This window comes from Alligator mississippiensis, chromosome 4 (assembly GCF_030867095.1).
Source record: "Alligator mississippiensis isolate rAllMis1 chromosome 4, rAllMis1, whole genome shotgun sequence".
In the NCBI taxonomy this organism is placed as follows: domain Eukaryota; kingdom Metazoa; phylum Chordata; order Crocodylia; family Alligatoridae; genus Alligator; species Alligator mississippiensis.
In genome coordinates this window covers 193,157,208-193,183,920 of record NC_081827.1, presented here as the reverse complement: position 1 = coordinate 193,183,920, position 26,713 = coordinate 193,157,208, and the positions used below count along the sequence as shown (strand labels likewise).

The 26,713-nt window shown below is 40.7% G+C and overlaps 1 protein-coding gene across 2 annotated transcripts in view; it reads right to left on the bottom strand.

Moving 5' to 3' along the window:
* Positions 1-7,826: 7,826 nt before the first annotated feature.
* The window catches only part of GTF3C3 (general transcription factor IIIC subunit 3), a 36,028-nt gene continuing 17,141 nt past the window's right edge, over positions 7,827-26,713 (bottom strand). The window contains exons 8-19 of one of the 2 annotated variants that reach the window (XM_014594329.3): positions 26,425-26,497; positions 23,643-23,741; positions 22,416-22,519; positions 21,444-21,615; positions 20,612-20,814; positions 19,761-19,862; positions 18,568-18,703; positions 17,225-17,462; positions 16,117-16,307; positions 14,174-14,298; positions 9,575-9,727; positions 7,827-8,800 (exon numbers count right to left, since the gene is read on the bottom strand). In XM_014594329.3, coding sequence (XP_014449815.1) covers positions 8,678-8,800; positions 9,575-9,727; positions 14,174-14,298; positions 16,117-16,307; positions 17,225-17,462; positions 18,568-18,703; positions 19,761-19,862; positions 20,612-20,814; positions 21,444-21,615; positions 22,416-22,519; positions 23,643-23,741; positions 26,425-26,497 — 1,719 coding nt within the window. In that variant the 3' untranslated portion in view covers positions 7,827-8,677. The remainder of the gene's footprint in view (positions 8,801-9,574; positions 9,728-14,173; positions 14,299-16,116; positions 16,308-17,224; positions 17,463-18,567; positions 18,704-19,760; positions 19,863-20,611; positions 20,815-21,443; positions 21,616-22,415; positions 22,520-23,642; positions 23,742-26,424; positions 26,498-26,713) is intronic. The other variant, XM_006269165.4, reaches the window with a different exon arrangement.

Here is a 26,713-nt window from a genome sequence, read left to right as displayed (position 1 = left end):
TCTAGCCTGAATCTACTCTCAGTCAATTTATGGCCGTTATTCCTTGTTACTCCCAGTAGTGCTTGGGGGAACAGGGACTCTCCCATTGCCTTCTGGATCCCCCTTGGCCAGTTTATAGATGGCCTCCAGATCCCCTGTCAGCCTTCTCTTGTGGAGGCTGAACAGGTTCAGGTCTCATAGCCTCTCCTTGTAGGGCCTGCCTTGCTGCCCCCTGATCATGTGAGTGGCCGTCCTCTGGACCCTCTCGATGCTGGCCACATCCCTCCTGAAGTACGGCACCCAGAACTGGATGCAATACTCCAACTGCAGCCTGACCAGTGTCGCACAGAGGGGGAAGATCACCTCCTTGGACCCGCTCGTGATTCATCTGTGGATGCATGCCAAGGTGCGGTTAGCCTTCCTGACCACGTACTCACATTGGTGGCCCATGTTCATCTGGGAATCAATAATGACTCCAAGATTCTTTTCTGCCTCTGTGCTGATGAGAAGGGAGTTCCCCAGCCTGTAGGTATGCTGCTGGTTCTTCCTCCCAGGTGCGATACCTTGCATTTGTCAGTATTGAAACCCATCTTGTTCTCATCCACCCACCCCTGTAACCTGTCTAGATCTAGTTGCAGCCTTTCCCTGTCCTCCAGCTTGCCCACTTCTCCCCAAATCTTAGTGTCATCTGCGCATTTGAACAAGGTGCTTTTCACCCCCACATCCAAGTCTGATGAAGATGTTGAACACTGCAGGCCCGAGGACCGAGGCCTGGGGAACCTCACTGCCCACATCCCTCCGGGTCGAAAATGACCCGTCCACAATCACTCTGGGTGTGGCCCTCCAGCCAATTTGCGACCCATCTGACTGTGTAGGTATCAACACCATAATCGCCTAATTTTTTTATGAGTGGGGTGAGAGACAGTGTCCAAGGCCTTCCTAAAGTCCAGAAAGACTACGTCTACCGTGACACCTGCGTCCAAGGATTTTCTGACCTGGTCGTAGAAGGCCACCAGGTTGGTCTGAAAGGACCTGCCTCTAATGAACCCATGTTGGTTGCCCCTAAGCATGATCTCCTCTGCTGGACCCTTGCAGATGTGCTCCTGGATAATTTTCTCAAAGAGTTTTCTCAGGACCGAGGTAAGACTAACGGGCCTATGGTTTCTTGGGTCCTCTTTCCTCACTTCTTTGAAAATGGGGACCACACTGGCCTCCTCTGGCACCTCACCAGAGCACGAGTGCTTGTAAAGCTGCGCCAGGGGTCCCGCAATGGCAGGGGTCTCTGCTAATTCCCTCAGCACTCTGGGGTGGAGATTGTCAGGACCTGCTGATTTGAACACGTCTAGTCCCACCAGAAGTTCCCTGACTAGGTGCTCACTGACCCTGGGCCTGGCTGCGCCTCCCTTGGGTCTGTCCGGGATCCCAGTAGGGGGGGAATGTCCCTGTCCCTGCTCAGAAAAATGGAAGCAAAAAATCTGTTAAAGAGGTTAGCTTTGTCATCTGGTGAGACCACCAGATTTCCTAGCGCAGAGGTCCCACGTTATCCGGTACCTTCTTTATACCCCCAATGTATTTAAAAAAGGACTTCTTGTTATCTTTGATCCGGGTCGCCAGTTCCAGTTCCATCTCCGCCTTCCTAACAGCCCCCCTAGAGTCTCGAGCAATGGAAGTATAATCTTCCTTGGTGATGGCCCCTCCCTTCCATTGGGTGTATGCCTCCTTTTTAGCTTTGAGACATTCCTGGGGGCTTTTGAGCACTCTTGCCCCCTTCGATCTGCATGGGGATTGTCACTCTTTGGGCTTGGAGGATCATCTCCTTAAGGAACAACCACTCTTCTTGGATTCCCCTCCCCTCTGGGACCTCATTGCCTCCCCAACTAGTCTCCTTACCTCAGTGAAATTCGTCCTCCTGAAGTACAGGGCTGGTACCTTGCTGCAGGCCTTTGACACCCTGCGCTGGATGGTGAATTCCAGTAGGCGATGATCGCTATCGCCCAGGTGGTCGAGCACCCGCAGTCCCCTCACCAGGTCGTCACCTGTGGCCAGGACCAGGTCCAACAAGGCATTTCCCCTGGTGGGGCTGTGCACCTCCTGGGTTAGATGGAGGTCCTATAACTCGGCTAGGAACCTATGTGAACGGTCACACCTGGCTGACTGCTCTTCCCAGCAGATGTCCGGATAGTTTAGGTCACCCATGATGACCACGTCCCTTGACTTAACTGCTTCTGCGAGCTGACCTGAGAATTCCTGGTCCAGCTCTTCCCCCTGGTTGGGTGTTTGTAGTAGACCCCCACCGTTAAGTCCCTCTCCCCCCGACCCCCTTGTATTCTGACTCGAAGCACTTCAGTCTGCCCCTCCTCAAACCCAGTGCTGTTTGTTGATGTGTATTGCTCTTTGGCGTAGAGCGCCACACCCCCAGCTTTCCTCCCCGTTCTATTCCTCCTGTACAACCTATAGCCCTTGATGTTTAGCGTCCAGTTGTGCGTTGGAGTGTGTTGTCAGGGCCAGGTGGTGGGGGCGCCACCACTGTGCCCCCCCCTCCCTTCCTCACTTCCCTCCCTCCCTTCCTTCCTTCCCTGCCACCCAGGCCTGACAACAGCTGCCACCATGACCCCACTTTGCCTCACCCTACCCCACTCCCCTCCCTCCCATCTCCCCTTCCCTGCTGGTTTTTCTGTGGGGCACTGGGGACTGGTGGCAGGGGGCGCACCGCCACCGTGACCCCCTCCCCCTTTGCCCTCAGACAGAGGCATGGGGAGCCCTGCTGCTCCGGCAGCTAGGGCGTGTTCACCGCCACAGACTTCCCCAGCAGCAGCTCAAACTTGGCACAGCCAATCACCACCTGCCCTCTCAGCAGCACATGCACAGTTGGCCAAAAGCGTTATGGACAGACAAAGCCCTTTATATATAGAGAGAGAGAGAGAATATGTATGTATGTATGCATGTATCTATGTCCCTGTAAATAATAAATTGTTCCCACAACACAAGCTGCATCGAGGTGCTGTGGCCTGCATGCAGCCATCCACTCGCTGATTTAGGCACAAGCTACAGTGGTCAGGTAATAGCAGCCATGAGAGGGTTAACACTAGACTGCCCATTTGTGCTTGCAGGATTACAGAGAAGCAGCAGCCATCTTGAAGCAAGTGGATGCTGTGCTGTCATGGCTGCCTATTTCCCCTGTTTCTGTTCCAATGAAGACAAATCAGCTTTCCTGTCTAAGATGCACCTGTTTTGGGGGCGGGCTGATTTTTGAGAAAAAGCTCTGTGCTCTGAGTAAATACAGTATTGAGTGGGCTTCCCAAAATATCTAAATAAAAGGGAGCATGCATCCTATGGAAATCCCACCCAGACTTTTAAAGCAAAGTTAAAAGGCTGCAACACAGCAGACAAGACTGAGAAAAATATGATATTGCAGATTTAAATATGTCGCTTCAGAGTAAAATTCAAAGCTTACCACCATTGCCTGGTTATTTCCAAGACACCAATTTGTCATTGACATTGCTGCAATTTATGTTGATAATTTGGATGAGACTTGCTAGAGATTCCACTGGACCTACTTAAAACAAGGGCTAATCCTCTACTAAATGGACTTCACTTACTTCATCAATAGTTGGAAGACTTAAAAATGTGCTCAGTGGTAGAGCTAGTGTGCATGCCTTCACAGCACTAGACATTTTCAGATGTTATCCTTGATCTGTGGGCTTTGATGAATCTTTTGATAGCAACTTTTCAGGGATCTTCTATAATACCAGAAGGAGCACAATTAGACCACAGCAGATGATTTAATAATACCTAGGAGACAGCTTACAAAAGTAAAATAAGAACATGGATTTAATGAAGTCCATCAAACCACATGATAGGGTGAACTTTATTATTGAGGCTGGCCAGAATTATTAACAGTGCACATTATTTTTCTGCCAGAAACTGAAAAAAGACACCCAGAAGGTAGAGCTGGCAGTGACTGCAGTAAAAGTACTTCCCCATCTCAAACCTCCCTGTCCAATTACTTGTATAATAAGACATTGCCAAGTACCTGATAGGGCTAATGATTTCCATGCTGGAGTGCATTTGCCTCAGATTGATGCCTCAGATTTTTTAAAGTTCCAGCAAAAGGAATTCCATTTTGACAGGTTTGGCATCAGAGGGAGGGGGGGGGGGGGGTTAAGAGAAAAGCTTCTATCCAAGTTAAATAAAATTCTTACGCTTTCACTGAGGTGGTCTGGTGCTTTCTTATTTCATACCTAATTTCTCATGTTTACCATCCACTTTATGTACTGACTAAAGCTATAAAAGAATAGACTACCATGAAAGAAAAAAGACCAAATTAAGATTGTACAGATGAGCTTAATTCTGGAATTTATTGCTCTTAATGCACATTTTATAACAAATGCTGAGAGTTCACATTTACCACTGTACAGGTTATAAGTAATACATAAGGATATGTATTTATTTTATTGGTGCTGTTATCAGTTCATGACAAGGCTCCATTTTTCCTCCAATTAGTTAATATAGCTTAATACAAGCCATTTTATTTCCTTCATTCTTGTGAAATATTCTTGACTGGAATTTTTTTTTCTTTTTCAGCCATTTAACTGAAATAATTGATTGAAATCTTATCTTTAACCAGATCAGGCTATTTTTCTAGCACCATAAGAATCAGAGGGAAGCCTTCCTGAAAACATTTCCATTAACTTTTGTTCAACTGAGACAACTTTTTATAGACATTTTACCATCAGCCAAGAGGTTAAGTTTTAACTGCTTGGTTTTAAATTCTTGAGACTGTAGTGCATCAGTATCAACCAGCAATGGACCTACAAATGTTTGAGAGACAAATAACTTGTAGACTTAATATTTATGCAAGGTTTTCTCTAACAAAAATAATATTTATCCCAGTAACTTTAAGATTAAATCAACTAAGGGCATAACCACATAAGTTTTCTGTTATGCTCTCCCAACACCTGTTGAATGATGCACAAAATCTTGGGTTTGGATGCTCAACAATACTTATTCAAAATATGTACTGTACATTAAGTATAAAACTTTCAGTCGGTAATAAATGGGGCATGAATTGCCAGCATCAATTTTCCTGGTCAGCATGGCAATACAATGTTTTTGAATTCATGGTTTTCAAATTAATTGTTGCATAGAGATACAAAATTCTAGCATGTCCATACATTTTAGTTTTTAAATGAAGAAAGATCTTTAAATTCTAACACTATTAGGCATGTAGAAGTCAGTATCATGTGAACTGAATTATGGTTGTGGGCTCCATTAACCTTAATTTTGACCAATAGATATTAGGCATTTTGGCCCATGTAATCCATAACAATATATTTATTTCCTCAGATATACCCTAAGCTTTGCAGGGAAAAATGGTGTAGCAACCATTCTATTAAACACTGATCAATGTGGAATAAACTTTGTCTGAGTACTTTACACTCAATTTACACTTGGAAAGAAAAAAATCAAAAAGTAGCTGTACCTCCACTATTTCATATTGCCATTGTTCTTCCAGACATGAGTTCAGCATTTCAGATGGTACACATGTGATGCAATAAACCTTTCCAGTATAAAGAGGATTCTTTTTTTGGCCAAGTTTAAGTCCAATGATTTATGAAAAAACTCCAAAAACCTTATCAGGTCATCTTCACCATCCAAAGGTCCACAGAATCCAATTCTTCTAGTATTTCTATTTTGCTACTGAGGGTCTATCATATTTTGGAGAGTACTTACAAGCATAAATCCTATGATCCTAAGTCTAACATGTAAGGATTTTTTAACTGTCAAAGCTTGAATTTCTATTATTGATTACAAATCCAATCTTCTAGCCAGAATAGCACCTGCAGGATGTACTTTAGGACTTTCTCATTTCTTTAAAGTGTCCTTTTCAAATCTCAATTAAAGGAAAAGTTTTTGACAGATCAAAAAAAGGTGGTGGCAGGGGGCGAAACAAATGAACAAAAGAGATGTTTTAAAGAGTCCTGGGCATTGGCTCTCCCAATTATTTCTTCCCTGTTTATTTGAATGACTTCAATTTGGTTTAATTAGTTGCTAAAATTGTTACAGCCAATTTAATCTGGGAGGGCATGCTTGACCAGGGGCTTTGGCTGTGTTCACCCCAATCAACTCTTCGGGACATACAGGGCTGTAAAGAACAAAGGGAGAGGAGCATCTGGATAGCAAAAGGGGGAACACTGAGCAACCACATACCCTGCGTGAGAGGGACGGGTTAATGTCCAAGAAAGCAAGGGGGGAGGATGTTAGATTTAGGATCATAGGGAAGTAGGGCTTGAAAGGACCAAGTTGTCTAGTCCAGCAGACAACTGCTGAAGGCAGAAACATGCTAATCATCTGTCTAACCTCTTGAAAACGTACAGAGATGGTAAGTCCACAACATTTCTAGGTAGCCTGTTCCAATACCTGACCACCCTCAGTCAGAAAGTTCTTTCTAATAATCCACAACCTAAATGTCCTTTGCAGCAGTTGAGTCCACTGCTTCTAGTCCTGTCCCCTACAGCAAGAGGATAGTTTCGTCTCCATCCCCGTTATAATCACTCTTCTGGTATTTGAAAACTTTTACATCAAATCCCCCCTCAGCCTTCTCTTCTCCAGACTAAATAGCCCTTTCCCTCATAAGTCATGCTTCCCAGGCCTCTAATCATTTCTGTCACTCTCTGCTGGATTCTTCCCAATCTGCTCACATTGTTCTTGAAATGTGGGGCCCAAAACAGGTGAGGCCTCACCACTGCTGAACAGAGCAGAATAAATCACTTGCCTTGATATGCAAGAGATGATTCTGTTACTACAACCCAGTATCTAGGCTGAGAGTGTGGGGGACACTTTAACAGAAAAGAAGAAGAAGTTAAAAATATCTCTCATGTATAACATGGAGCATGTGCTGGGGGACTGTAAGCAGAATAAAAAGATAGTAGCTCTCAGAGAGCCCACACAATAAATACATAAGGAAAGAATGGGGAGCACAAGGTAATCACAAGATTATTCTGATTTGTGGAATAAGCAGGAGATGCATCATACCATGTAGATCAGGGGAAAAAAGTTGAGAGGAAATGGTAAAGAATATTAAATATTTAGGCACAAATGAAAAATAAAACAAAGATAAACAAATGGGCATTCTGCCCCCATCAGAGCAGAGTAAAAGGCTTCGGGGCAAGGACAATATTTAGAAAACAAATAAGTTAATAGTTGTCCATTTGGTTTTGTCAGATCGGCAGGCCATGCCACCCAGTGGAACAATCAACTGGAATTCTCCCCACGAAGGGAACAAACAGATAGTAACTGTCAACAATAGCATCTACCACCTTTTTGTCTAGCAACTAGGTATCATCTGATCAAATATAAACAAACTATAATTGCATTTCCCAGAAGTAGAGAATTCAGCAAACTTGTTCCTTTTTCCCCAAGAGCTGTAATGACTTTGACTAAAATTCAATATAAGATCCAGCCCTACACATTTCGATTTGTCATCTAATAGAAATCATGTTAGTGCTGAAGTTTAATCATACAGGTGTGCTGGAAAGAATTGCATGCCAAGATCTAGGGCTGTAATCTTACAAGGACTCAACATAACTCTTACTGGAGACAAGTTTTAAAAGAGAGAACCAGCAGCTCTGAGAACTATTTCTCTACGAGACAAGAGAAAACCTGTGAAATTGGAATTATCTTCTTAATCTGCAATGGACTTTACAGAACTTGCAGCATTTCTACTGCATTTTTACTACAGGAAAATGAAACTCTGGGGCTGTCTGTTACTTACTACACTACTAATTTTAACCCACTAAACAGACTGTGATTTTTGCTACGAATAACTTAATTATTGAAACGATAGGTATTATTTACAAACTAAAAATGTTTATTAACACAAAATATACAATACTCTTTCTAAATAGGATGCTGTTACAGATGTGGCACATAACATTAAAGCAAAAGTCACTTCTCAGACAACGTTACCACTGAATAAAAGAAAGAATAAGAATTACCTAAAAAATATGCAAGTAATAAAAAGGTCTTGCAATTGGATTTATTTGCAGTTCTCTCCTCTTTTTGGAAATATCCTCCCAGGAATCTGTATAAAGCTACTGCCTAATATGCTGGGGTTAGCATTCTACCTTGGAAGCTGATTTCTCTTCCCTCTCCTGCATAAGAACAACAATCCTGAATAGTATGTGGCAAACTAACTGTAACAAATGAATAGCTTTTCAACAAGGACAGTAACTGGTTAAATACACAAACAAGTCTCCTCCAAAAATAATTAGTGCTTTTTTTGGTCCCTTATTCAGCAGAAAATGCTGTATACCAGCAGGAACGGTAGATTTCAGAATCAAAATCCATGGAGAAAAATGCAGAACTTAATGATAAGTGCTCCCACCAACTTCAAGTACATCTGGAATTTGCTCAGAAATGCCAATAGTATTTTTCTTGAATCAGTGCATTTTATTGTCACAATTTTAGAAACTGGAAAAAAATAGCTAAAAGTCTATGAAACAAAATACCTACGAAGTGGCAGCTCCGACCAGACCGTGTCTAGTTCTGCTTAGGAAAAAATATTTACTTAGCTTCTTTCAGCTTAATCTTTTACCATTGCATAATGCCCGACATCCTCAATATCCTGGTGAAAATGAAAGTGGCAGTTTTTCTTGCAGGCTGCATCCTAACCATGAACAGCTGCCACAAACTCTTGTCACATGACTCCATATGTATATAGCATCTTTCGGGCTACTGTTGTATTTCCACTACTCAGATAAATTAGTGATAGGTTGAAGGCAATATCTCTTTTCAAGTCTGTTTGATCAGTTTCTATTCCCTGAAATAATTGAAAAAAATTATTTGCATGTACATTGGATATAAACCCAGGGTAAATCTTGAATATCACTGCCTTATGACCAGACATGTTTCTTCCCCCTCTCCCCAACACTCCCTCACCAGAACTCTAGCTTAGAGAACAACACCAGCATATGGCAGAGCATATGTTTTCTTCCATTACTATTTTAAATAAGCCTCACTACAATTAAGATAAATGTCTGTTAGATCAGACACTTTTGCTATCTGATCCACTATATAGACAGTGCAAAGAAACCCATGGCAAATTACAACAGAAAACCACTACAGAATCAGTGTACTAATGCACACAAATTCTTTACCTTATTATACAGGTCATTTCATTTCTACTACATCAATATATTTACACTGGAAATCTGTATTTTTTGTTAAACCCTCTTATTTGTGCAATAGAGAAAATGCCAGTCAGATTTTACATGCCATTATTCTTGCTTTGAAATGGATTTTAAATCACTTCTTGATATTCATACGGAAAAGTTCTTCATTGACCATTTTCTTGTAGCTGCCACTCCCAATAATGTAACAATAAAACCAAACCCACAGATTGTCTTGAGCCTTCAAACTATACATGTCCAGAAACACAGAACAGATGATAACTAAAAGGAACTTTTTCTAACATCGGTGAATTTACAGTAGGGATTACTGATAATTTTGAGCACAGATTTTACTTCTGGTTACTTACTGATAATACCCAACTGATTTGTAGAGACTAAGGTTCAGGTATTTGACTGTACAGTACCTCTAAGACAACAGGAGGAAGTTCAAGAGCCTTTTGGTAGTAGTGGATTGCCAAATGCACTAATCCGAGCTGATGAAGGCCACGGCCAAGGTTATAGTAAGATTCTTGACAAGGTCCACGGATGCCCAGATAACGGTGAAGGAAAGAGAATCCCTGCACACACACATTACAAAGAAACAGCATAAGGTTTTGGTTTTCTCTCTTTGCAGAAAGTGTTTTTTCCATAAAGAATCAGCTCACTTGAGGCCACAGGGAAAAACAACTCATTGTTTCATACCACGGGAGAGCCAGAGCCATATTTTCATAGCCTCCAGAAGGTTCACATGGTGAGAGGACTTGTGCTAAATTGTGGCTAGCTGTTCTGAAATAGTATTATTTACATCTATCATGCTTTAAAACATCACCCTGTGTTCACTGGTGGGGGGAGGTGTCTTTCAACCCTTGCCCTTTTTACAACTCACTCTTACTTTGTTGTTTAGCAGTAAAGAAACACCGTTTTGATTCAACCAATCCTGGCTGCAGTCCACACAGAAGAACATAGGACTATTCCTGGAATGCAAACACATTCCTCCTCAGAGCCTTGTAAAAGCTCCCGGAACACCAGCAACCTTCAGCAATGACCAATTCCCAGCATACGTTTGCCAAATGACAAATCAGAAAAATGAATAAAAGGGAAGATGGAGCTAAAGGTCTGGGTAACTCAGAGGCTAAATAGTAGGAGGGTCCAATCTTAACGCTACTGAGGCCAGAGGGAGTTCTGCCAGAGAACCAGTCTGGTGCGCAACTAGAAATCAAACCTAGAATAGTAATTCCTTCTACTACACTAACCCCTCTATAACTTCAGTAGACTTGTTGTTCTTTAATTTGTTACTTTAGTTCCTTATTTCTCTGTTTTACACCCTTTTAAACTAAACACAGTCTATACCAGGGGTTCGTAACATTTTTGGACAGTGTCAAAAACCCGCAACCTCAGCCTGTAAGATACTGGCGTGCCAGGGGTGGACACTGGGGGAGCTGCAAGGGGCCTGATCCTTGTTGTGGCAGTGCAGCCCTGGCCCCCTCCGCAACTGTCCACCCTGAAGTGCACATGCCAAGCAAAATGCCTTTGCATGCCATGCTCTGGCACCCGTGCCGAGGGCTGCCTACCCCTGGTCTATATGCAGTGAATTCTAGCTCAGTTCACTATAAAAGGAAAGACGTTCTTAGCAAGCTTTCAGGCGCAATCACTCTTCTTTGGTCATAGGAAGTCTCTGCTGTTCTGAGACTCCAAGGAATGAGAGAAACTAAAACATTTTTAGCTTCTCTCATTCCTTGGAGTCTCAGAACAGCAGAGACTTCCTATGCCTTAAGAAGGGTGACTGCACTCAAAAGCTTGCTAAGAACTTTTTTCCAACTACTCAGTTGGTCTAATAAAAGATAACACATCTACTCAAATAACCTTGCCTGCCTACGTCCTTAGACCAACACAGCTACAACCAAAAACCTTACTAAAGGAGAACAACTAGAAAGGGAACAATACTCAATCTGAGCTGCCCGACAGACTATTACTACAAATACAACACTAAGCCATGTAGTTCAGCTGTCAGGATCTGGGTTCAACCCCAGGCAAGGGCGGTGAGTTTATACTCACTGTTTCCCTTTTACCATGGCCCTGAAGTCCATCCAGCCTCCTATCCAACTGATATCAGGAACAAACTGGAGGTAAAGGTGGCTGGAGCATGGTGCTAACCAAATCATATCCCCATGCTGAAGTTAAAGATACAGTGCAGCCCTCCCCCTCTACTGCCCCAGTGAGCCAGAATGGCCTGTAGTGGAACACGTCACAGTGATGGGGCAATGTGGAAGAAACCAGCATTACCCACACAGATTGAGAAAAAAGAACACAGGACTGGGAACTAATCCAACCTCTGCCACCAACACACAGTACCAACCTAGGAAAGCCATTTAGCTTCTCTTGAGCCTTTCACCATATGAGGACACTGTGAGTATTCATTAGCTAATGTTTGTTCACTGCTATAAAGAAGGCCACTGGGACGAGAGTCACCTCCTAGAGATTAAAGTAAAAATAAGATACTGAGTATAGCCATTTGAGACTGAAATCCATATGGTCTTTTTAGATAAAAGGAGTCCTCAGGAAAAAAAAATCAAATGGGATTAAGGAAAAAAGGGAGAATTCGAAAGGGAACTACTGCACAGTGGAAACAGAGTTATGGTTCATTTTGTTATCACTTATGAATGTGCTGACTTGGCTGTAACTAACAGCCTTTGATTACCAATATTGCCTCTAGAAACAAAGATAGTTCCTTCAACATGAGCAATTAGCTCCAACACACCAGCTCATCATGATAATTTGGAGCACCCCTACATCATGTCTGAATGAACCACTGAACAGACAGACTCAGGACAAACTAAGATTAAAAGAAACCTTCAATGTGGGTGAAAAAGAACTGAGAAAAGCAGATACACAAAACTGCAGGACCAGAGGATGACACAAATAGGACATTTTCCAAATACGTTGTAAAAGGAGAATGTCAGCAGCTAGGAAAGACAGAGTTATGCAGTAGCTAAAAATATTAAAATTAGGCCATAGTTTGGTATCTAAATAAGTGAGCTGATTTTAGAGCAAGTGCCTGCAACTCCTACTGAAATCAATGGGAACTGTAAGCATTCAGTGTTTCTAAACAAAAGCAAGCCTCTTAACTGGCCAGCTTTCCACCCCAAATCTGAACATAGCTGCCTCACTTGGAGAGGAGAGGAAATTTTAAAAATCCTCAATTTCCAGGGAAGAAATTATAAATATTGGAGGCCACTAACCCAAAACCATCAGACCTATCATGGTCTGGGCCCAGCTCTGGCAAGTGCAGAAGGTGAAGGGACTAGCTAAAAGGGAAAATGGTTACAGTGCGTTGTGCTGGAACAGCAATCCAGAAAGAGGATCACAGGGTTCCATCTTTGGCCTACTTTCTGAATCAGACCACACCAAGCCAAGAATGACCATAAATAGTTACAACAGCTCAGAAAAAGTTAGAGGGAAAAGAACAATTCCTTCACAATGTAGCATACAAGATAATTATGTGTATCTACACGAGGATCCTAAGAAAAACATGAACAGAAAAATTTGACTGATCAGATCAAAAACAACCAACCAAATGAGTTTAGTTGCTCTTTTCTAAGAGCATTTTTTTTAAATACCTTTTATTTAAAAAATAAATAATTTTACAGATAACCTGTCCATTACATGATCTAATGCAGAAAGATTATCTACACAGTGTCTGTACAAATTTGCATGTCTATATGACAGAGCAAAAACATTCCATAATATCAAAAATATGAGCATTTAAAAACCACTGGACAAGAGTCCCTAAAGCCTTCAGAGCAAAAATTCAGGGTTTCTCAGTCAGAATTTTACAGATCAAAGCAAAACTGTTCACAGAGTCCAACCTTGTTTCAATGGACACTGAGGGCACTCAGTCAGCATCCTGCAAATCAATCCTTCAGTGATTCACTAGAGAGTGCTCAGTGAGTAACACTCCCCATAGCTTTAAGTACCAACTTTTAAAAATACTCAGAACTAACTGTAAGAATCAGTGAAAATCTTTGATCCTCATTCTTAGACGTTAACTGGTTTCCAGAACTGGTCTAACTATTCATTAGATTCTATTTTTATTTTTTTGTTAGTGAAGCATTCAGGGGTGTCTATACATGTCCAGGAAGGCTGCTCCGACACACTGTAATTACAGCGCATCGAAGCAGCCTCGATTAATCGAGTCTGGTGGAGCATGGTAATTACCACGTTCCAGCAGACTCTAGTGTTACATGCATCAGTGTCCCTGTGCTGAAAAATGGCAGCAGGTGTGCTTTAACAAAAGCTCATTCAATGAGCTTTAGTTAAAGTGCCCCCATCGCCATTTTTAAGCATGGGGACACTGATACACATGACGCTCCGGGCACTTTAGAGCTCTTACAGCCACTGTAATTAAAGCGCCTTTCTCCCCCCACTCCTGGAGAATGTATATAAACACCCCACGGGTCCTAAATGATGATCTTCCTATGCAGTTACCATTGTAGGGATTCACTAAACATTCTGGACACAATTTTCAACATATGCCTATTTGTTAAGTATTTGCTCCAACAATATATCATTTATGTTACATGGCTAGTTACCCATGTCACATGACATTGTTCCTGCTATCTATTCAAGAGGGTGACCCTTTCTACAAGTGGAACAGTGAATAATGCCTTTCCAGGACAATGTTTCAGCTGCATAAACATCAACACTACAGCCAATGGAACTAATATTTTCTTAAGTACATGGCAGCTGCCTAATACATGGAAATAATTAAGGATTCTACAAACCAGAGCAAAATTGCTTTTACTTACAGAACTGGAGCAGCAGCAGACTTGTCTTGGGACATGTACTCCAAAATTACATGGATATTTTTTAAAATCCTAACCTAAATCCCTTTTTATATTATTCAGTCAGCTCTGATCATTTGTTTCAGCTTTAACTATCTGAATGGAGTAAGAGAGCTAATGAACAATAAATACTACAGACAAATGCAATCATAACAACAGCAACCCCGCTTCCCCCAAACTTACCTGTACTAGAAGAGCATGTCTTTTTAAGACATATTTCTGAGATGCCATATGGATAAAAGTTAAGCCTATGCAAAGGCTGTACAGAGGCTCATCAGGATTGGTACGAAAGGCTTGCACATACTGTCCTAAAAGCAGGAGTAAATGATTTGAGACAGTCTTTCTCTAAAAGCATTTCACTGTATCAAATTTTTTTGGAAGTTTGAACTGAAAAAGGGAACCAGCATAAGGGAATGAAAATTGAATACAACCACAATAAAACATGAAAGGAGAACACCAGATGCTACAGCTTTTATGTTTTCAGCACCCTCCTCTACTGCCCCAAGAAAAGTCAGAATTTAAACAGAATAGTCTCAAACACAGACAAAATGGGGTTTTTTTTGTTAGAATTGGGCACATCTACACATGCCCCTGACCGCACAGTTGTTACTGCTCAGTCATTTAGTAGTTGCTTTAGAAAGTATTTAATGCCTGCGCAGTAACCACCATTACTGCACAGTCCAGGGGGCACATGGGTTGTTTCTGACCCTACTGAGCAGTAACTCATTGCTACTGTGTAGTAGCGTTGGCATCCCAATTTGTGCCCACTGACACTATGTCACCATAGCTCACCAGTATGGCAAAGTAGCGTCTCGTGTCGGTGTGCCCATTGTAGCTTAGGTGGCAAAATTGAGTGTAATGCGAAGTAGGCATCTCTCAAAAGATTATTAAGAAACTTTTAATTTTTTTATGTTACCACAATCTTGTGTATATTCTTTTTTGAGATCCAGGGTCTCCGAGCTGGTATAAAACGCTGACGCTTCAACATCAGTGGGCCTATCACAGCTAAGGACCTACCTACCATATTTATTTGTGTGCCCCACACAGACTTTTTTTCCAAAAAATCAGCCTTCCAAAGGTGTGGTGCATGCCTTAAGCAGGGAAACTGATTTTTTCTTTACTGTACTAGAAGCATGGAGATGCAAGACAGCTGCCATGCTTGTCCACCAGCCTCAGAGGGGGAGGGAGTAGAGTTCACCCTTTAGAATCAGAGTTGCAATGTTAACTCTCTCCCAGGTACAGCTACTGCAGCCAGGATCCCCTGCAATCTGCATTCAGCATTCAGCCATGACTGGACATTTATTTTTTCTTCATTCTGCCTTCCCAAAACACGGTGTGTGCATTCTAGGGTGTGTGGTATGCAAGAAAATATGGCACTCCCTGCTTTTTTTTTCCCAATCTGGGGATGAGCTAATGGCCAACTAATTTATTCACTTTCAATTTTGTGTACTTGTTGGGAAAATATTAATTTCCTCAGCCCTAATCTGTCTAAAGAGGCTAGCAAGATGCCAATTCCCTGATTAATTATTTTAACTATTTTCCTAGAGGCTTTATAAAATATTTAATAATTATTCTTTGAAAATGTATCTCTTCTAAATTAATCCTGCAACTTTCCTTAGAAGAAATATTTAACACTTCAGATATGCCATCTCTTTGATACTTCATGGTTATCAGGAAATGATTTATCATACTGTTCTAATAATAAATTGACCATTCATAAGTAAAACCCACATTTTTTCCTCATTAAAATAAAGGAAAAACAGCTCTCCCAGCCCAAAATACAAGTCGGTAACTATTACACAGATACTCCTTGAATTGCTGATACATATTTTCATGAATTGGCCTATCCGCTTATGCCCCGATTCCTTTACCAACCAATTAAAATGAGTGAGATACTATGTATTAGTGCCAAGAACTGTATAGTTCATTAATTGCAGCACAAAGCAAATATTAGGGATCTCTGAAAAAGGGGATTTTTCTCTTATTCAAAAGGACATATTCCCGCTATGTTGAAAATATATAAAACTGTGAGAAAGTTGATGTAAAGGAATTTGGGAGTATAACATAACATATAAAATATTTCAGAACGTTGTACTTTTTATTAGTTAAATAAAATAATGACTCACCAAGAGCATGCTTGAAACTGCCAGATACAAATGCATTGTGCCCATTTAGGACACACAGTGCATGATTTTCTGGATTTTTCAACATTAGCCTAAGACAAAAGCGATGGTGTCGTACATCCTGAGACTGCATGGTGACTTGATTGAAGATGTTCCAGAGCTGAGGTTTATTGACATTTTCCATTACCATTATTCTAAAAGGAAGGAAATCACATATTGTGTTGTGTATCTATAGTATGCAATAAATCACTAAGTAAATAGCCTGTAATGAAAAGAAGAGATCTACAGTTTATTTGAAAGTACCATGTGAAAGACAAGTCTAAAATCAATTGACAAATTATTCAAAGAGCCAAGCAGTCCTCACTTATTAGAGTAATTTATTTTGCTTTGATGGGACAACTCATTTGAATAACGTTAGTAAGGCACATAACCTATAATACATTCCTAACATATAGCAAGATGACCAGATGGTTCACTGCAGAAAAGTGCCATAAAGCAGACAGGGGTTTTTTTGGCAATTAAAAACTGCCAAAAAAGCTCTTTAATTTCACAGACTTATTTGCTTAAGTGGAAATCAATAGATATTCTGGTCCTCTCAGGCCCCTGGCAGACATGCAAGTAAAAGCGCCATGGGATCTGATACGGCATCACCATAATCATACTTCCAGCTATGCCACATGTGCATGGCAGAAGGACTGATTGCAGGATCAAGCATCATATCCCGTCATGTCTGGCACCTGCCAGCATACTGAACCCCCACCCTGGCAGGGAGCCCCATCAGCTGATGGGGCTCCTAGCTGTGGGGGTGCACTATGCTGGCATGATATGAAACTGCTACAATTATTATACATTTTTTGTGTAATAACTTTCTTTTTATTATGCCATTTATTGATCGAACATGTGGCCTGGGAACAAATTAAGACATGACTGACTGGCTAATCACATCTTAAGGGTCCTGTGTTCTGGGGGCCTTAGAAAAAAAAATCAGCTTGCATGTAATTCTGAAGATCACTGTTCTAATAGCTACAAATGCTCTTAGAAGTATACATAAAGCTTCAATGGAAATCATTACAGAATATATGGTTGCGTCAACTACACTAGTGATTCTTACCTGATATAATTATAAGCCTTGCGGAAATTCTTGTCCAGAATTGCAGCTGAAAGACCAAAGTACTCCAGCTCTTTACGCTTTTGCCTGTCATCATAGAATGAATAATACTCCAGTGAAGAATCCACCAACAGCTCTGCTTCCTTGTATCGGGAGAGGTCACACAAGGAGTAAATGGCTTTCAGGAGAAGGTTCCACCAATCGTCTTTTGTCAGGACACTTGTGAGTACAGCAAATATGGCTAAAATAGTAAGAAAGTCAAACAGGCACAGAAAATAGAGCTGAAGACTATAGATTCTGTTTAAATTTCAACCCAGAGGGGGTTTTTTTAATTGTTTTTATATTAAGGGAAAATAATATTAAGTGGATTTTAATTCTTTTAAAACAACACAATTTATAGAGTTCAAATTTTAATAAACAATCACAGAGTAAACACTTCATAGTTACAGGGAATTTAAATAATTCAAGCTGGATCAGTACTATGCAAACATGTACACATACACTAAAGGCCATCTCATTCACCTGCGAAAGAACTACCTGATCTGGGCTAGTCATAATTTGGAAATTTTGGAAAAACACAGTAGTTTGTGCAGCTGATAAATAGTGGTGTACCTGCAGACTTCTTCCTAAGCAGCACTGTTTGAACAACTCGTTCATCAGGTTCAATTAACTTGCTTTGAAATGAGTGGAAATGTTTTTTTCCACAGAATATTAATACAGGCCTGGTGCCTGCACCATGTCGTGCTAAATGAAAGCAACTCGTTTATAAGTGTACTTTTTCATGGTAGCAACTTGCAAGTGACTTAGGCAATAATTTCTTTGATTTTGGTGGGACCACTCATTTGAGTAAAGTCTGTAGGATCAGGACTTAACTTAGGCAATGTATGAATTAGTTTGTGTGGGGGAGGTGATCTGGCTATCAGTAAAGCTGAGCCAGGGAAAAAGAAATACACATGCCCACAAACCCACCTGTCCTAAAAAAGCCAATGGCCCAGTAGTTAAGATATGAAACGTGGATGAAGGAGACCCAAGTGCTAACTCTGCCCCACATGAAAGAGCAGGGGCTTGAATCTGGGTCTCCCACATTCTAGACAAATACCATAATCACCAAGCAACTGACTATGCTGAAGCAGGCAAACAACATAAAACATAGTCTAACTTTTGATTCAATATGGAACAAAAAATGTCAAATCTATAACATTTTTTCTAAAGAACAGAATTGTATTCTGGTATTACTAGTAAAATGGTATTACTATGAATACCATGGATCTGTCTGAAACAAACTCAGTGTCTTTGGTAGGTAAAGAGTTACTATGAATTAATTTATTTTTAACAGATTTTATTACCTTTGGCATCACAGTTTGCTGTCTCTTGGTCATCATTGTCTGATATTTTATCCCTTGATACCTTAATAAGATAAAGGTGTCGCTCCCCAGATTTGGAACTAGATATTAAACACACTTGAGCTCTGTTCATTGCTACCTGGAAACAATTATGAAGACCAATATCGTAATGTTTTTGACTCCGTGAATCACACATCTTGCTCAGTTACACTACAGGAAGCAAAAGCATACTTGACAGTTTTCATAAACAGTGTTATATTTAGCAGTGTTTCATGCGCCAGTGTACACTGGATTATCTAAAACAAGGATAAACACTTTCTGAATATTATGAAGACTTTTACTGGTCTATTTAGAGTAAAAACACAAGTCCTTCTCTAGTGGCATAACAAAAGGGATGTCATGGTACTAGTACCAAGGTTTTAGAAATAATATCTTGACAGTTTGCTTTGCTGTATAACAGTTTGGAGAAAATGGAAATCTGAATTACAAAAAATAGAAAACAAACAAACAAACAGCCAGAGTTGCAACACTATACTTCCAAATGTAAACATTTTTTCCAAAACAAAAATTATTTTTAAGTAAACAGACAAAACAGCAGAAGATTTCAAGGAAAGTTATTGACATAAATTCACTTTGAATGATCTTATTTATAAGTGGGCATTTACAGAAAGACCTTTCCATAATTTACAGTAGCTATGTGTACCCAAAGTGATGTGATGTTCTGTTTTTAATTTGTATATTCTGAAATCGAACAGAACAATCCTGTAGTCCATCACATTACAACTGGTGGAATTTTTTAAAATTAAATTTGAAAATATGCGAGACTCTAGGTAACTACCAATAAAAACAAGTCCCAGCAATGAACATCAAGCCCAGAGCTTAAGGCATAAAATGGGAGTTGTTAGTCTTACACAGAACAGAGCAGAATAAGGAACATTTACATCCTAGCTTTTAAAGGTACCGAGAATCCAAAGGCTCACATGGCTTTGATGGAAGCTCTAGATGCTGAACGCCTTTGAAAGATTCAGGCACGCTATTCAGTAACATAACTGTATGTCTATTAAACATGCTATTTAATGTATACAAAGCTTCAGTTTACTAATATTCATCTTACTGTTTTCCTATCTCCATGTAATTTCCTTGTGAAGTTTTCAAGTTAGTTTGTTCTTTGGTTTAAGCAGTATGAGTTAACTTACCTTTAAGAGCATCGCTAGCATGGTAAGTAAAGTGTCTACATAACCATACATTTTGCCTTGGGAATACAACAGTGTTGAACGATGGAGCAGCAGCTTTAATTCCTAGAAAACATGGAACATCATTAATCAAATTTTAAATTAATTCCATGGCTTGCTTTCAAAACTAAGATATTGGCAGTGGGGATTAAATGGATACAGAGAGTATCACATTTTCTCACGTACTACATGCACCTGGTTTTGGAAAGGCAGAATGAAAAAAAGACCAAAAAATTTTTTTCCAGGTGCAAGGCTAAATTCTTACCACATGGCTGAATTCCACAAAGGCTGAATCTTGCCCAGTGCTGGTTTTAACCCTCTCATAGCTTCTGCCGATTCAGCAGTAGCTTTTGGATGAGTAGTCAAAAGCTGCTGCCCATTTGGCAGAGGTTGTGAAAGGTTTAAAACTGTGACACTCGGCCCCTTCCTCTCAAGCTGGGAAAGGAGGATACCCCCAGTAGTCATTAAAGCTCCCTATTGCGTCCTTTAATTCAAGTGCATAGAATCAGCTTCTCCACTTAAGTGCACCCCAATATTGAAGGGCTGATATAGGGCAGGGTGGGGGGAAGGTGCATATGAGTGAATACAGTAGCTACACTCTTTTTCTTATAATGCTCTCTCTGAAGCCCCATAGGAAACCTTTCACCACTGCTCCCCTTGGGGTACCCAGACTCCAGTACTGCCAGGAAGGTATCTTTAACCAGCATTGCTAGTATATTTAGCAATACATTCTTTACAGAACCATGAACCCCAGAACTGTGGACAAAGGATCCAACACAAAAGATGATAATCATATCATGCGGCATTTCACCTACCTGCTGGGCAGCATTAGCATCCTGTGCCAGCGTATCTGGATCATACATTGGTTCCAGGGCCTCGAGAGCTTTCTCAGGCCGGCCAAGCTGCTGCTGAAGTGTAGAAAGTGAAATTCTTGCATCCAAATGCAAGGGAGCAAGATCTACAACTTTGGCGTAGCTCTCTGCAGCCCGTTCTACATAACCCAAGGCTTTTAAGCACTCTAAAAATAATGAATTAGATATGGTTACATGGTGTAGAGACCATAACTATTATAATACATATGAAATTAGTTCTGTAGCAAAAATGTACATGTACTTATAATTAGAACGATTTTGAGCATTTGTTACTAAAATAGAAACGTGTACCACCCTCATATTATGCCCTAACAATGTAAGTCACTGTATCGGCAGCATCATAAAAAACTCAACACCTATTGGGGATTAATATGTAAAATGAAAGCTGAATCACTGACATTCATATCTAGGAAGACTAACTTCACTACAATGAAGGCATTTCAAAGTTTTTTAGACTGGCTAAGGGACACCAATCATGCCAGAAAACCTCGTACTACAAGAATAAATGTGATATTCTCTGATTGTAACTACAGCATGGCAACATTTATAATTTATCACATGGCCTCTATATCTTATGTTCAGAGATCCTTCATTAATGGCCTAAAATGTCAATGGGAGATAAGTACACTCAACATTGCACAAGACCTCCCAATACCAGGTCATTAAATCTAATGCTCTTACCTATTAAATACAGAACTTTAACCAGAATTTTATTACACACTATCATATGATGGATGCTACCTTTCAGTATTAAGTAGTTTTGCCATGTTGTTACCTGCATGCCGAAGCCAGACTACAGCCAAGTTATATCTTTCAGAACAGACTAGGGCACTCAAGAGAGGCAATGCTGAATTGTATTCTCCAACATCCAGAAATGCTTCTGCAACATCTAGGTATAAATCCCCCATCTCCTCTGGATTTTGCTCTGCTAGAGTAGTCAAGAGAGGCTTTCCCATAAAACAAGTAGAAATTAAATAGTTATGCCAAACACATATGCATTGCAACCCATTTCATATAGGAACTGGCTAACAAACAGTCCAGTTAACGTCTAATATCACACACACTCCACTCTGAAATACAATATTCCTTAAAACCTGACTGTAAAGTGACAAAAATCCTAAAGATTTTCAGAATTCCTGATAGGACTAAGCTACCCTACTCTAGTAGGTAAAAAGCAAACTTCAAATTTAATTATCCTAGTGAAAGGCTCCATGAGGAGGGGTGAGAGAAATTATTTTTCTCAAAGAAAAAAAAAGTCTTGTATCATCATTATGACTGAAGCATCGATTCAGAGAAAGTATTGTTTCACAGTTAAAAAGAATCAGTCCAAGCCTCTAACACTTTTGCTGGCAACTTTCAATGGGGACCAGCATACAGGCTGCAGTTTACTCATCCTGTAAAGGATATAATCTCTCCCCTCCTTAGCAGGACAATTAATTTGGCTTGATTAGCTTTATTGGTTAATATTTATAGGGGAAAAATTATATTGCTACTAATAAAAAACACACATCAAGCTACCTCCAGTTATTTAATTCCATGTAATAAAAAGTTTACTTCCATGGGAGAAATCCCCCCTACAATGCTGTTGTAATGACTCTCTTAGGATTGTGCCCATTTTTGGAGGAAAGTGAGACAGTAGAAAACCTTCTATTAAATCAAATTCTGTAGCTATACAATGGTAAGAAAAACAATTTTGCTTGATGTTCCATAGCTGCCTCCAATGTAGCTGTTGTTAGATTATACTTACATTGAGTGGCTCTAGAATGCTCAGGTGAACCAAGCAGATCATCAGCTTCACTGTAATATCTATAGGAACTCCATCAGGGATAAGGCAGCTAACTTTCTCTGGAGCTACAAAAAGACAATGATATTATTAACAGCTGTGGGCTCTGAACTAAGACATCACACATCCTCAGTTCAGTTCTCCCTAGCATCTGATTCAGCTCCAGACAAATAAAAAGGAAGATTCTCCTTGTCCTTGACTTTAGTATGTGTTGGATCAGGCCCTCAAGATTCTCCTGATGCCTTCTCTGATTATTGAAACAACTCTCCATGAACTAATATTTTGCAGCATCAGGTGCATAAGTGCCATCACTTTCTGTGGACTTAAAGTAGTTGATGGTAATCAACACGTTGGTAAAAAGACATTCTTCTTCACAGAGAATTAAATCCCCAGTGCCTTGCCTCTCCTCCTGTGAACACTTCCTTTATAAAACCTTCTAATATTGATTTAGCCACCAGTATCCCCAACTCTTTACTGACACATAAATAGACATGAACAAGCTACTTCTCTACATTAGACTGAGGATCTAAAGCCCCATGGAGCAAGGACCCTACTCTCTGCCTTTAATACACAGCAAAAATCTAAACTGTACTAACAAAACATACAATGAATAGAGAATGTCGAGTGCACTTTTTATGACAAAGGAGTTAAACTTGCTAATTAAATACTAAATCTTATTAAAATGCCCCCCCAAAAACTTTGCTAAGAATTCAAGGAGTTTCTTGTGAACACACTGTCAAGGAATCCTCCATTATTAACATGCAAGACAGCCTTAATTGAAATGCCTTACCACTAAAAGTATTCCATATTCCTTAGGTCTATCACCACCTTCCTTTTACTTAACAAGTAACCACACACAACATTATAGCCAATTACTATAAATAACACTTGGAAGAATTAGTCCATGTCCACAGTGAATCAATATGTGCTATGCCATGTGTAATACATACTTCTTAGGTAATTTCTGATATATACTTGAAAAGTATAAAAGAACAAAATTTCAAAGTGGACCATCTTTGGAAATGTAGTGTTTTTAGAGTTTGGATGCAATGTTCTTTAATTGAAATGAACAGACCATAGACCTTTTCTAGACCAAGTCCCACATTTCCTTCTCTCCAAAACCGCTGCTTATCCCAGACTTGATACAATGATATTGATCAGGATACAGATTTAAAGTAGATTCAGAATTACATTGCTCACAGGCAGCACTGGATTCAGGTGGCACGTCTTGATAGTCCATCACTTCCACTTGGCTTTCTTGGATTTTCACAACAGCCACTGTGTTTGTTTCTTGTCAAATGTGAAAAAATATAGATTAAGTTCTTTTGCAGTTTTCAGTGAAACCAAAATTATTTTATTTAGTTTCTGTACTTCAATAGCACGTTTCTGTTGCAAACTGCTGAAAGCTAGCCATCTTTTCAAAGGATAGGACACAGAGACACTTAAAAAGAAAAAAACAGGGGTGGGAAAATAGGAGTAAGCTCCTAAAGGACTATCTAGGTTTTTCTTAGTTAGTAGAATAACATTAATCACACATAGCAGCATGCAGTAATATGTACTTTTATTTCTTGGCTTGTAAGTTTTGCAGGTCAGAAATTGTTTAGCAGCAGAAAGGCTGAAGACAGTATCTATCCCTAAAAAAATAATCCCGATCAGAGAGATTTTTGCTTTACTGTTAACTTATATCTTATCTATGGTGTAGAGCAATGGTTTTCAACCTTTTTTCATTTGCAGACCCCTAAAAAAATTGAGTGGAGATGTGAACCCTTTGAATTGTAAGTGTAGATATTCACAGACTTTTGATTAATCATAGTCATCTTTTGCAAACCCCTTAGATGTAGTCTGCGGACTCCAGGGGTCTGCAAACCACAGGTTGAAAACCATGGTGTAGAGGCCAAAGCCAACAGAACTTTTCCTAGAAAAGGAGCACAGGATCAAGTCCTATATTTCCACTGGGTTTTGTATTTGACTGCTCATCCATTAACCACATAACAGAGTCTGGGGAAATACTATAGCATTGAGCTAATTTCTAAAACTAGACAACGCCCTTTTACAGTGCATCTGACTGAACTGAGAAATTACTTTCACAAGGAGGAAGCTTTCCCAAAGAATGCTTGTTTCAAGCATTCCATGCTTTCAAACGATTATTTCTGGATCTGTATAAACAAAAATACTTGAACATACAACAAAAACATAGGTTTAAAAAACAAAAAGCCCAAACCCATGGGTTTGTTTCTTTTGGTTCAGAGACTGAGATTCTAGAGTCAGTATGCCAACAAGCTGATGAGGGGGTTTTCAAAAACTACTTATCTAAGAAAAATAAATGGTCTGATCTCAAAACTCAGTGGAATTTTAACAATTTAATTGGTCTCTGTTGTGTTATACCATAGGCAGTAGTCCAAGCCACCATATCTAACTGAAAACCTGAGTAGTTTATTGTACGTTGGGTAGATGATGTACAACTTTAGAAAAATCTGTAAGAGGCATCACTGTATTGAAGACAAAGTGTGATACACATTACAAAAAACAGGAATTACACTAACAGAAGGACTCGGGCAACTATAGGTTGTCCGGATCCTTTAACTATAGTTAAAGTCTTACTTCAATCCTGGGGAAACTCTTTGAGAAGATCATCAAGGAGCACATCTGTGATGTGCCAGCAGCAGGGATGATGCTCAAGGGCAACCAGCAGTTTCATTAGGGGCAGGTCCTGTCAGACCAACCCGATTCCCTTCTATGATCAGGTCACAAAAGCATTGGACGTAGGTGTCGTGGTGGATGAAGTCTTTCTGGACTTCAGCAAGGCCGTTGACACGGTCTCCACCCCCATTCTCATCAAAAAACTAGGTGATTGCGGCATTGATGCCTACACAGTCAGATGAATTGCAAATTGGCTGAAGGGTCGTACTCAGAGGGTAGTGGTGGATGGGTCTTTTTTGACCTGGAGGGAAGTGGGCAGTGGAGTCCCCCAGGGCTTGGTCCTTGGGCCCGCACTGTTCAATTTCTTTATTAGTGACTTGGGTGACTGGGTAAAAAGCAGCCTGTTTAAATTTGCTGATGATACCAAGATTTGGGGTGAGGTGGGCACGCTAGAAGGGAAGGACAGATTACAGCATGACCTGGACAGGTTATAGGGGTGGGCTAATGAAAACAGGATGGGTTTCAATACTGACAAGTGCAAGGTGCTGCACTTGGGCTGTGGGAACCAGCAGCACACTTATAAGCTGGGAAACTCCCTTCTCGAAAGCACAGAGGCAGAAAGAGATCTTGGAGTCATTACTAACTCCAAGATGAACATGAGCCGACAATGTGAGGTCACGGTCAGTAGGGCTAACCGTACCTTGTCTTGCATCCACAGATGCATCTCAAGCAGGGCCAAGGAAGTGATCCTCCCCCTCTATGCGACACTGGTCAGGCTGCAGCTGGAGTACTGTGTTCAGTTCTGGGCACCGCAAGGAGGGATGTGGACAGCATTGAGAGGGTCCAGAGGAGGGCCACCTGCATTCCGGGGACAGCAGGGCAGACCCTACAAAGAGAGGCTTCGGGACTTTAACCTGTTCAGCCTTCGCAAGAGAAGGCTGAGAGGGGACCTGGTGGCCATCTATAAACTCACCGGGGGGGACCAGCAGGGTCTGGGAGAGACCCTGTTCCCCCTAGCGCCCCCCAGGGTAACAAGGAATAATGGCCACAAATTGTTAGAGAGTAGGTTTAGACTAGACATCCGAAGGCACTACTTCACAGTCAGGGCGGCTAGGATCTGGAACCAACTTCCAAGGGAAGTGGTGCTGGCTCCTACCCTGGGGGTCTTTAAGAGGAGACTTGATGTCTACCTGGCCAGGGTCATTTGAGCCTGGTTTTCTCTCTTGCCCAGGGCAGGGGGTCGGACTTGATGATCTGCAAGGTCCCTTCCGACCCTACTTCTATGAATTTATGAATCTAGGAGCATCTCACTAGCCACATCCTAGACTTTTACCTTTATTCTCCTCAGAAGATCCTTTTTCCGTAGCTTTCTTTTCAAGAACTATTCCTGAAAAATCTGTAATAACCTAAAAATGGAAAAAATTCATATCCTGTTAAAATAAAACCAACCCCATGCAGCAACTGTTTTAGCTAAACAGCTTCCAAACACAGTTCCTGGCAAAGGAATTTAAAAGAAAGGTAATACCAGGTAAGCTTCCACTGTCTGGACCACATCTCGATACAAACACTGCCTAGTAAACCTAGCTACCCACCCTTCAATCTTTTGGAGGTGCAGACCAACT